The sequence below is a fragment of the Hyposmocoma kahamanoa genome, unplaced genomic scaffold, assembly GCF_003589595.1.
Source record: "Hyposmocoma kahamanoa isolate Upper Pololo Valley unplaced genomic scaffold, ASM358959v1 81, whole genome shotgun sequence".
Lineage (NCBI taxonomy): Eukaryota > Metazoa > Arthropoda > Insecta > Lepidoptera > Cosmopterigidae > Hyposmocoma > Hyposmocoma kahamanoa.
This window is the reverse complement of record NW_020654080.1, coordinates 8,032,059-8,044,689: the sequence shown is the minus strand read 5'-3', so window position 1 is coordinate 8,044,689 and position 12,631 is coordinate 8,032,059. Positions and strand designations below refer to the sequence as shown.

General features: G+C 36.1%; 1 protein-coding gene across 1 annotated transcript in view; it reads left to right on the top strand.

Moving 5' to 3' along the window:
- The first annotated feature begins 4,511 nt into the window (after positions 1-4,511).
- The window catches only part of LOC113234131 (E3 ubiquitin-protein ligase MARCH6), a 14,220-nt gene continuing 6,100 nt past the window's right edge, over positions 4,512-12,631 (top strand). Inside the window, exons 1-6 of the mRNA XM_026469394.1 lie at positions 4,512-5,674; positions 7,428-7,679; positions 8,732-8,932; positions 9,525-9,716; positions 10,353-10,481; positions 11,360-11,450. Of these exons, the coding sequence (XP_026325179.1) occupies positions 4,619-5,674; positions 7,428-7,679; positions 8,732-8,932; positions 9,525-9,716; positions 10,353-10,481; positions 11,360-11,450 (1,921 nt within the window). The 5' untranslated portion in view covers positions 4,512-4,618. The remainder of the gene's footprint in view (positions 5,675-7,427; positions 7,680-8,731; positions 8,933-9,524; positions 9,717-10,352; positions 10,482-11,359; positions 11,451-12,631) is intronic.

Below are 12,631 nucleotides of genomic sequence, written 5' to 3'. Positions count from 1 at the left end.
ACACCTCGAGTGAAATTGAGTTATGTATTTAGGCCATCGAGTATAATATAACCAGAAATAGAGACGAAATAAGGGCCATATATTCCTGGTAACATATTAGCGATACAGCTCTTATAAATATCAACTCTCGTTTGCAGTGAAATATAGACAGGCCAACTACTGACCTGTCTCCGTATATTTCAAAAAATATTCTGCATTTATTATAATAAAGATAATATCTCTAACAATGCCGTGCTGTTCTATTCGGTGGTGGAAAAACAGCAAAATGTCTAATTAAACATTAAAAAAACAAAGGGAATCACATTTCACCGGTAACTAAATATTAAATATGTAATTTTTCAATTTTCTTCCATTATAGCATAGCTCAAGTTAAACAGGTCGATTTGCAGTGAAACAATTGACAACACCCATCAATTGTTTCAAATCATTTGTGCATTTTGCTTCCACCTAATGGAACTCCCATTACGTCATCTCATTCTCTTCATTGGGCACGCGTTGCTAGTGTTACACTGAAAAAATCATATTATGTATCGATATTTGCAAGTATAATTATTACTGTGTAATAATTTATTTAAACAATCGGTAAAGTAAAAAAAAAACTACATCTAACGTCGTCGTAGTTAAACATTGAGCCATGAGTATAATGTATCGATTTTATAAGTATGTCAGTTTATGCACAAGAAACACTGACTATTAGGTGATAGATTGTCGTTCGTTTTTATTGCTCAGGAAAATTGTTTTTGTTTAGAGTAAATTTATATATTTAACTTCTTATGGCCGTGTGGTGTTGGCCTAATATAATACCACTCCATATCTTTCCATGGATGTCTTCACGACTTTTCAAAAATTCATTTGTCTGTCTGGCCGTGTGAGAACTGGCATTATCGTGGTGCAAGATGATACGGCGTTTACGGTTATTTTTACGAAGTTTGTCAATAACTTCCGGCAAACAAATGGTCGTGTACAAATCACTACTCATGGTACAACGATTCTCCAAAGCAACAGTAGCCACATGTCCAGTTTTATTAAAAAAATAAGCAATCATTCACTTAGAGGCATTTTGCACGCGCGCCACTTTGGTTGGTTTCGGCTCATCTCGAAAGACCCATACGCTCGATTGCTGCTTTGTTTTGGGATCATAACTATAAATCCATGTTTCGTCACCTGTTTCTATGTCCCACACCAAATTTGAGGCATCTTCGTTGAATCTGGTAAGCATGGCATTGCACCAAGTGACGCGATCCGTTTTTTGAGCCTCAGTCAAATTGTGTGGGATCTACCGAGAGCACAGCTTTTTCACACCCGAATGTTTGTGTAGTATTGATTGTATTTGACTCATGCCTATGCCTAAAGATGTCCGAATCTCATGGTATGTCACATGCCTGTCTGTTTTGATCATACGGCGCACAGCTTCGATGTTTTTGTTCTTCACAGCAGCGGACGGGCGACCATTTCGAAATTCGTCACTGAGATTCACACGACCGCGTTTGAATTCTGCAAACCAGCTATAGTTTATAGTCGTTATGCATGGTGCTTCATCGCCAAAAGCAGTTTGAAGCTGAGCGAAGCTCCGCTGAGCTGTTAAATTACACTTAAAGTCGTAGAAAATCATACTATACACTATACGTATAGTAATTTCACAAAAAAAATGAATATCAATTCAATAAAAATTTAAAATACAGTGAATAGCGACATCTCTCGCCAGGACTGGTAGCTGTAAATGTACTAACTGGGTGATGAATCTTTCATAGATTTCTCATAGATGGCGCTACGACTAAAAAGTCGTTGAAAAAACCAAATACAAAGACACGACGCAAGCACATAGAAAAATTCGTGAGGTCCGCTGGTTCGTGCCGTGGCTTAGTTGGTATAGCGTCTGACACAGTAAGCTAGAAGACGTCGGTTCGAATCCGGTCGGATCGAAGGAGTTTTTTCTGAGTGTTCGATCTTTGTATTAATAATTATAAAAAAGAATTATAGGTAAAAAAAATTATAAAAGTGAAAGACGGCGACACTTTAAAGAAAATTGGTGTGCTTAATGAAGAAATCGTACAACGTCAATATCTAAAACACAGTACAGGGAAAATTGTAAAAAAAGTTTTTATTCGACAAAAGCGTACAAATATGTAATAAATACATCCAGTACTTGTTGAGTGAGCAATGCTCACTCGGAATGACTATGGATTCTAACAATACTACACAATTCGAAATCGGTAAAAAACAGGTAATGGTTATTTATAATGCCATATCGTCGCCTTACTTTCTCAAACTCGTATCTTAAAAAACAAAGTAACCGAAATGCAAAAAATACATTGTATACATATACATATTTGCAGGATGATTTCACATCAAATTTCCTTCATATTCACACACTGGCTTTAACCTATTCGTAAAGTAACAATTCCAAATTAACATCCTTGATAAGAAATTTTAAATTAATAGAAATTCTTGCCATCTTATGAATATTTACTATAAGTGTTTGAGAAAGTAAGGCGTCGATATGTACTATCGATTTCGATAATATAATATTTGCTTGCCCATCTCTAAAGTATATTTCGAATTCGGGCTGGCCTATCGGAGCGCAGTTGTCACCAGTTGTCATTTGGCAGAATAATTTTCAAACAAATTAAATGACATTTCGTCTCTATTCCTCGTTATATACTTGATGATTTAGATAGAACACCAGACGTGTCCTTTACCCGCCCATAAAAGATCCTGGCAATATACCAAGCCAAAACGGAGGAAATAAAAGTCATTTGGGGTACCAACCCTAAATAAGTAACTTTTTAATAGCTAAAAAGAACCATTCACTATGTTTTTTTTTTATATGCTAAATAGATCCATGTCACATGTACTGAAGTACTGTAGAAAAACTAGAACATGATTCTCCTTAACGAAATATAAAAAGATACATAATGTTTTCTATTTATTGCTGTATAATATAATAGTTTCTATAATAACTCACGTTGTTTGTCTCAAATAACTCACCTTATTTATTTCTTCACATGTTTTTGTACAAATCTAATTATCTCGAAAGCGACATTTTGTGGGTTGGTTCTAGTTTGCAAACTATGTCCATTTGACAAGTTGACAAACCTTGGTTTTTTAAAATTATTTTCGTAAACAAAAAGGCGAAGGTTTGAAACCATACAACCAAGTCTTGGTTATTTTTTTCTTTTATTTGATAAACATTGGGACAGACATGATAGCTGTTATTCTAAAAACATTTCGTATTTTAAATACGAGAAAATAAAAACAATTAAAATAGAAAATAGATAAATTAAGACTGTTTTTTGGTGGTTCCTTACGTCAATTTTTTTAATTTATTGGTTTTGGCAACAAGGATTTCAATCTAAACTAGTTTCATCAATAAATGATAAATTCCTTTCGTCAAGAATAACTGTACTGATTCAATAAGCGATCGATTTTTTATGATGCTAAGTGAATAATGAACGTATGTAACTTTTTTCTATCCTCTAAGATGTAAAACACGCGTTATTTTAAGGGGCAACACTCCCAAGTTCTCAATTTCTAGAAATAATGAGTTTCGTGTTCGTTACTTTAAAAACGTCGCTCACTTGCTGACCGCGTGTGGGTCAATGTATTTTGGACGAATAGAACCCTAAGTAAATTTCTGTGTAGCATTTTTATGGTAAAATGGCGGTATATTGGTTAACTTGTCTCTATGAATGAATGTTTATTCATTATCAAATTTTATTACAAACACGTTAGACTATATGGCAAACACAACAAACATGTTTGCCAAAGATTAGATGGAACCAAGAATAAATGTGATAAATTCCCCATGGCCAAAGCTATTATAAATAAAAAATACTTATATTGAAATTGCCATCAATATGAAATATCATACTATCATGGAAAAAATTTAGTAAACTAAAATTATTTTGCCGGTTCACAAAAATTATGTTATTTAATACTACGTAAACTCTACTAAATTATTTTGAACTTTGTTGTAACTAATTATTAATTTTATCACATGACGATGTAAATGAACTTTATATATTATGTCTTCTTATAATAAACAGGTTCCTTGAAGATAATACGCAATTAGTGAAAAAATACAATATATAGTAAAATGTGCCATGCATAATGTAAAACAACCGGTGATAAAAAATGATATCCAATCGGATTGCATGTTCTATAAATTAACTGTAGATGTATTAACAGTTAATATTGTCCACTATTTTTCTTTTAATCAATAATTTTTTACTCATCTGTACTGATGAAGATCATAGTTAGTGGAAGGCTGAGGTCTCTGTTTAATTGAAAAAGGCGTGAAATGCATGTTTGTAACTGAAGGATTTTACAAAAAACTGAAAAGCCTTCATTATTGATCATCGTGTGACAATTGACATGGTAGCTTTTCGTAAGCGAAGCTGGTCACACTTTTTCGTGTGGTTAGCAAATAAAGTAGTGAAAAGATCCATATTTTTCCATTAAATCAACTGTACTTCGTTTAATCGTTTAATTTTATAAATCAAGGTCCGTATTTTGCTCTATAACATCCATGAACTGTACCTTCAATAGTTGAGGATTATGTGAATAATCAACTTTCGCAGATCGCCCAAGCAGTCAAACTGGATTGAAGAAACAAAGAATGATGGATTCGGACTCGTCCGGTGCGGACTTCTGCCGTTTCTGTCGATCGGAGGCTTCATCAGATCGGCCGCTGTTCCATCCGTGTATCTGTACGGGATCGATAAAATGGATCCATCAAGAGTGTTTAGTGCAATGGATGAGATATTCGCGGAAAGAGATCTGCGAGTTGTGCGGGCACCGGTTCTCGTTTATGCCGATTTACTCTCCGGATATGCCGCGGCGACTGCCGCTCCGCGATGTGGTTGGCGGGCTGGTAACGTCGGTAGCGTCGGCGGTAAAGGACTGGCTGCACTACACGCTGGTGGCGCTCGCGTGGCTGGGCATCGTACCCCTTACTGCCTGCAGAACCTATCGCTGCTTATTCTCCGGTTCGCTGGACCCCGTCATTTCTCTGCCTTTTGATATTGTATCTGCTGAGAATCTGGCAAAAGATGTGTTCTCTGGCTGTTTTGTGGTTACATGCACTTTGTTTTCATTTATCGGGCTTGTGTGGCTGAGAGAGCAGATTATGCATGGTGGAGGTCCGGATTGGATGGAGAGGGAGATTTTGCCCATTCCTGCTGCAGAGGATATGCCTCTGCCAGACAATAATAATGATAGAGTCAATGATGGGGCACCAAATGAGGGTGGACCTCAGGATGAGGGAAATGGGGAAGGAGCGGAAGACCCACTAGTTGGAGATGAAGGGAATTGGAATCCAATGGAATGGGACCGAGCGGCCGCTGAGGAGTTGACATGGGCACGATTACTCGGTTTGGATGGATCAATGGTATTTTTGGAGCATGTGTTTTGGGTTGTTTCCCTGAACACATTATTCATAGTGGTGTTTGCTTTCTGCCCTTACCATATTGGGCGATTGGGAGCTGCATTAGCAGGGCTGGCAGCTGAGGGACCATTTGGTGGTCCTCTGACTGCCCTGGCGGGGTACATGATAGTTGGAACAGTGTTGGCAGTACTGCATGGAGTGGCATCATTGCTGAGGCTCAGGAGTGCTAAGAAGGCATTGGGATTTTGCTACGTAGTTGTCAAAGTTGCACTGCTCTCTGTTGTGGAGGTAAGTTTTTATTTTTCTGTAGACAGATTATGCAGGCTATGGATAATAGGCTGAAACAGATTATGTGAACTGAAGTAAATGACAAGTGACTTTAATTTCCATTACAACTATTGTTTGCTATGAACCTGGCCCCATTTAATTTATTTATTAGCCAAAATAGTTACTTGTAAATTACTATACAGTGTTTTAGTTTTAACATTACACTCAAAATAGGCATTTAAAAGTCAAGTTACCTGCTCCAGCCCTTCACACCATACCATACATGTTTTAGTTCATCTACTGTAATTATGATATGTACAAATCATGCAATAGTGTATGTATTGCACTTTTCCTGCTCCATTAAGTATTGCTGCCAATTAACATACATTAACAGGTTTTTTATTTTCCTAGTAAATTTGTGGTGTCTACATCGATAATAATAACAACAACCTCTTGTGTTGCAATATTAAATGGCCTTTACAAGTCAGACATATATTTAGAATAAGGTAAAGGTTTATAAGTAACTTGGTCATTGAAATGGTGGTACTAATAAAGCAACAAGGCAATGCAATAGAAATATTCTATATTAAACATGAAAGGGCATAGCAAGAACTTAACAGCAATGTAATTAGTGTTGCCAATAAATGGTAATAAATAATAATCCTCCACAATTATACAGATTGTGTAAATTGTCCATACAACATGATATAACATTGTTAGGCATTAAATATAAGAAGAGATTTAAACAAGGCTTTAATTTGTGAAAATTCAAACTTTTGTATTTAGACTTAGAATTTTCTTTTATTTAAATGATCCATTGAGAAAAATATTAATATTAAAAAACAGATATCACAAGTCAAAAAATAAAATGTACATAATTTTTTGTTTTCATATACAAAAAACAGCATATAAAGCGATGAGCTTTGACACTTTAGTTTCAATATCACCTCCAGTGCAACGGAACAACATTAGTCAATGTACAGATTGATGGACTGCCATCTGTACATAAAGCTTTTAATTATAAATCCATCCGATAAACACAGTGACAGAAATCAAATGATATGATGATGATAATGTAATATTAGCATAATGAATTAATTTATTATGCTAATATTCTTTCTTAATTTATTTAAATTCTACTAACACCTACACACTATACAGCCTAAAGAATAAAAGAAATGATTGAATGTGATTGTCGTACATAGGAAATGAAACTTTTTTTGTATCTAAGTCACGTATATTAATTGCTCCGTCCCGTTCTCCGTTTGACATCCTGCTGAAACAATTACTGTGAAATAAGTGATACTCAATCAAATTAAAAGACAGATGATGCAAATGAAGTTTCATACTTGACATTCCTTGGATTTCGTCAAGCATTACTTATTTGACAGTAATTGTTTCGGATGGAGACCATCCCCCTGGACCCATGGTCACGGCTGACTCAGTCTGTCAGCCGTGACGTGTTGGTTTGTTTGAAAAAACAAATACGCGTGTTATATACGAAAAACAGTTTAATTTCTTAAGAAAATATTAGATTTTTTTATTTCCTTCAATTAAGAAAAAAAATTATGCCAGAGTACTTTACAATAATTTAATGCAATATGCATGATCTGATTACTAATACAAAACTATGCTTTATGTTTTATAAAGTGCATAGAATTATTTATTGCTACGATATAGTATTATGTCATTTTTTTTATAAGGCCCGTTTGCAGCGTCTAGTTCATATAATGTGAACTGCTAAGAAAAAGCCAATTATTCAAAATTTCCACAGATCGGCGTAATCCCATTAGTATGCGGCTGGTGGCTAGACCTATGTTCCCTCACGATGTTCGACGCAACCCTCAAGGATCGTGAAGCAAGTCTTCAAGCTGCTCCCTGGACCCTCATGTTCATACACTGGCTCGTTGGAATGGTCTATGTCTACTACTTCGCATCATTCATACTACTGCTAAGAGAAGTACTGAGACCAGGCGTACTTTGGTTCTTGAAAAACCTGAATGATCCTGACTTTAGTCCGGTGCAGGTTAGTATATTACGGTTTTATAATTAGATAAAGATGGTTTGGCGCTCCATACAAATGAAGTTGAATCCTATTTTGTATATCAACTAATTAAACTCCTTCACATTTAGTATAGATCAAGACACTAATACCTGTTGTTATTTTATAGTTTCAAAAGTAACCAACAACGACAAAAGGGACCAAAATTTTTGTACGGTTTTTTCAAGACAAATAGCATGTTGGTTATATAGGTTTTAAATTGAGTTTATGGATTTTTAAGGAAAAAGTGTGGAACGTTAAACGCAAATTTTGGAATTTCTTTCATATATTGCCTCTTAGTAGTACAAACTAAGAAAAAATATTCAACTATTGGCAGTCAAATAAAACACGTGGTTCAATATTAAAAAACATTAACACGTGAGACGAATTTTAAAAACATTTATGTACGATGTTACAAAACACATCTTTGAATGTAATTTATTTAAGAGTATTCTGAATTAAATATACATGTAGCAAAACATCGTCTTTTCTTGAGATCTTTTTATTGATACCCCAGAGAAGAAAGGGTGTAACAGCCAATTTGATTGATACTTATTTATTGATGTTGTTGGGTTAAAATTTCAGGCTTTATCAATCTTTCTACTTATGTTTTGTTATTTGATAAAACTTGCTTTTTTATGTAAACATAAGTACAAAAATGAATGTGATGTTAACCTAAATGTTTATAAATTATTATCTTTCATTCGTTGTTGTTTGGTCTAAAGTATCGATAAGGTCGTTTTTGTATATAGCTATAGTTAATTACCATAGTAATATAAAAGAAGTATGGTAACTCCGTACAAAGTAACAGCGCGGTTGTACGTGTGCGTGACAGCCGCGCGCCGTGTACTTACGCACATATTCACATAACAATGAAAAGCGCGTTGGGGCGACCAGAGTTATGCAACGCGAGAGTACACGTACAAACCACGCTGCTATGTTTGTATGGAGTTATCATACTTGTTTTATTAATTAACTAAAAAACGTAACTTAAAAAAAGTAACTATGTAATTACCAACCATCCTATTTATTTTAAGGAAATGATTCACCTCTCCGTATGGTCTCACATTCGGCGGCTAGTGGTGTCGGCGATGATATTCGGTATTGCCGTCCTGTTCATGCTATGGCTACCCATACGCGTCATCAAATACGTGTTGCCTGGGTTCCTGCCGTACGCTGTTGCCGTACATACCGAGGCGCCAGTCAATGAACTCAGCTTGGAACTACTTTTACTGCAGGTACCTTACCTAATTCCTAGTTTACACCTATAAAGTAACAAAGTCATTATCTAAGTTTTAACTTAATTTACGCGTGTAAACAATCACTTAACAGCTGTTAAGTAAGTAATCATTGAATTAGTGGACAAGTGGATCCAACCCTCTCGCACCTCGCGTATCCCCTGGTAGGCGTTGCTTTAGCTTTTAGTAGGCTAACGTGTTGTTTGCAAAATGTCAAAGAACTTAACTGTGTCAAAGAACTTAAGACTTTACTAGATATTACACTTATATTTCACTATATTATGTGTAAACGTTAGACTACTTAAACTTAAATTAAAATTTAGTCATCACCTTCTTCTTCCTGTCCTTATCACCTAATAGGTGTAAATTAGCCATAACTTTATTTTCTGATATTAGTTTTCTTTGCGGTTTTTGTTTATAAATAATATGAATCTGTATCGATAATAACTTGCTTGTAGTGATATCTTTTCAATATTGTGGAAGTCAACATGCACCTATTCTGCATACCTACATGATTGTCAAACATTGATAATGTAACACATGTGAGATTTTTGATGAAATATCGGTTGTATATTATTAAATCTACTTTCAGGTGATTCTACCAGCTCTTCTGGAACAATCGCACACTCGTACCTGGCTGAAAGCGGGTCTACGCGGTTGGTGCGCGTGTGCAGCTGGTGTATTGGGCCTGCGATCTTACCTGTTGGGCGAAGCCTCCAGACATGATGCTAGGCCGCCGCATCAGGACCCTCACCCTCCGCATCAATTGGGTGCTGCACACCAGGTTAGATGTCTCTATAGTTTTGTCCGTCACCGTGACATTAAAATTCACTTCCGAGCCGCCTTGCTTGAAACCTTGCCTAAGCTAAAACAATGTTTGTTTGATCGAAAACTATTATGCAATTTTGAAATTGGTGTACTAAACGTCATTTCCATAACTTTTTGTTTTGTAACATATTTGAACTTATAACACCGATGATATTTGACCACCTGTCGTGTCGCCATCTCTGAGGTCCTGGGTTCGATCCTCCGCCGAGTCAATTTAAAAAACTAACTTTTCTATATTGTCTCAGTTTTGAGTGATTATGGTACCGTCGTTGTTGCCGATTTCCATTACATAAGTGCTTTAGTTACTTACTTTGGGAGCAGAGTATAGTATGTAATGTTGTCTAATATTTAAAAAAACTAGGACTTCTTCTGTGATAACAATATTTTTGTATCCAGAGCTTTAAGAATAAAAATGCGAATTACCTGAATTATGTGTGCGGGAATACATTACATGTATTAACGTACATAACGCACACACAGTGGAGTGCGTGCGTGCGTGCGTGTATGAGTGCGTGCGTGAGTGAGTGAGTGTGCGTGCGTGAATGCGTACGTGGAACATCTATAAGTTGATACAGCATTGTTATGTTTACAGGCTTTAATGCGCCGCGATGGTCCGGCGGGCTTCGAACCGTACGTGCGCGTGGCGTGGTTCCCCGTCCGGCTCGCTGCTCTGCTCGTCCTCGTTTCTATCTCGCTTGTGCTTGCCAGTGCTCTCACTCTCGTAAGTATTGATATTTACGATGACCTCAGTGGACCAACGAATTGCACTGTGGACTATATGATAAGGAAGTCCTGAGTTGGATTCCCGGTTGGAATAATTTGGGCAATGAACTGTAGGCTGAGTATTCTGTTAGTTTATCTGTTAGTCACATATGTATACTGTGTCATTTCGTATTTACATGGGTGTCATGGGTGCGTATTCTAACTGTCGCCCTAAAACCAGGTTCATAGCAATAATAATAATAACAACGCTCACACTCATAGCCCCGCACTGGGGTAACCCTGTATCGCAGGTGCCATGGACAAACACATTGACAACCATAAATTACACCCGAATTCACGAGAGAAATAAATGTAGGTCGTATTGCCATACGAATATTTATCCCGTCTCAGGAATCGAACCCGGAACCTCTGTGTAGCAGACCAGTATGGTAACCGTTCGGCCACAGATGCGGTTTTTTATAAAAATACACCAACACTGCCTTTTGAAGTAGCAAATTGTTTATGAGCATTGACGACTTTCTGTCTTTTTTTAAATAAAATGTATGGTTAACATTCATTGCCTGTTTAACAAACATTGTGATTTTTAGTGAATTCTTTGGTACAGTCATGAGCAGATCATGCTTGATACTTTCTACCGTTCTTATCATAAGCGGTATAGAGTTGATTTTAAATATTAAACGTCAAACTTGACGTGTTCTTGACCCTCTACCAAGGTTCAAGTTCCAGTCACACTTTGCAACTAAAAAGGTCGACCTAACTCACCTGGTAATCGAACTCGTTGGGAAAAAGAAAATTTTTCTGTAACATGCTCGAAAATGTTTATTTTACATTCAGAAAATGAACCCTTACTTATACATTTTATAAATTTTCGTAAAGGTGATTCCAGTGGCAATCGGGAGGAAAGTGATGGCGTTATGGCTTCCCAAAGCGTCAGAGGGAGTACACGAACTCTACACTGCCGCTTGCGGTAAGTTTGTCAATAGCATGTTTGTTTTAATAATGCAAAACATAGAGAAATATTGTTATCTTTTATTTTTTTGTCTACAATGACTTTGGACAACGACAAAAAACTGTTGTTATATTGAAATTTCAATCAATGTGCTGTCATCTAGCGGTAATAGCTGAACAACAACGAACGATTAACGCTACGAGTAGCGTTAAAAAATTCGAGATGTTTACTTAGTTCTCCAAAAAAGGAGGTAGGAGGAGGGTAAAAGGTTTACTTTAGTTTCTTTAAACAAAAAAGTTATTATAGTCTGTTCCAATCCATTTTGAACAAAAAGTAAACAAACCTGTTTGGTTAAAATTCTAAAGCAATCAAATTTATTGAGTAAATCGAATAAATAACACTTTCACGAATATTTCGAAGATTTCGGCTTGATATATCATCACTTTTTCCAACAATATTCATTTGAATAGCATCGTAGAATCGTATTTGAAAAATGGTAGTCCAAAAGTGAGGTTTATTCATCTATACTTCTATGACTTGCCTATGGTTGCATGGTGCTGTTCGAAAAAAACATTCGGTTGAATTAATTAAAGTTTAGTAATCGAACATTTCAATCGCAATCGAACGAGTACCTGAGTGTAAGCATTTGAAGGAGGATTTTAATTGAAATTTTAAATATGCTTATATAGGTTATGTAAGGAAAACCGCTAGTATGACTCAATTGAACAAATCGATTCATTCAATTATTTAATCGATGTGTGGTTGGCGTTACAATTGGCCATCACTAAACCGTCTATGGTCGGGTCAGTGACTTGTTTGTTTACTTTTTGTTCAAAATGGATTGGAACTAAGTATACGATAAACATAAAATTGAAAATTTATTAAAGTTGAATAAAATAGGACTTAACGTTGGTATGAAACACTACCATTGATAATATTGAAGGTGCAACTATCATTTTTGCACTCCAAAATAGCAAGATAAGGCGTTTTTCCAGGATTTTCGAGATTTTGCGCGAGACAATTGACACAATCATCAAACATCAAAACGTACAAGCGAAAATGGCGGCCCTGAGCCTCAGTGAGCTCATATATCCGCATACTTTTGGCGTTCGTGGCACACATACTAAACACTTCTACCGTATTTCGCACACGAAACCAAATAATAGGGGTTAAAGTATGAAATTGCCGATTTGTACTGA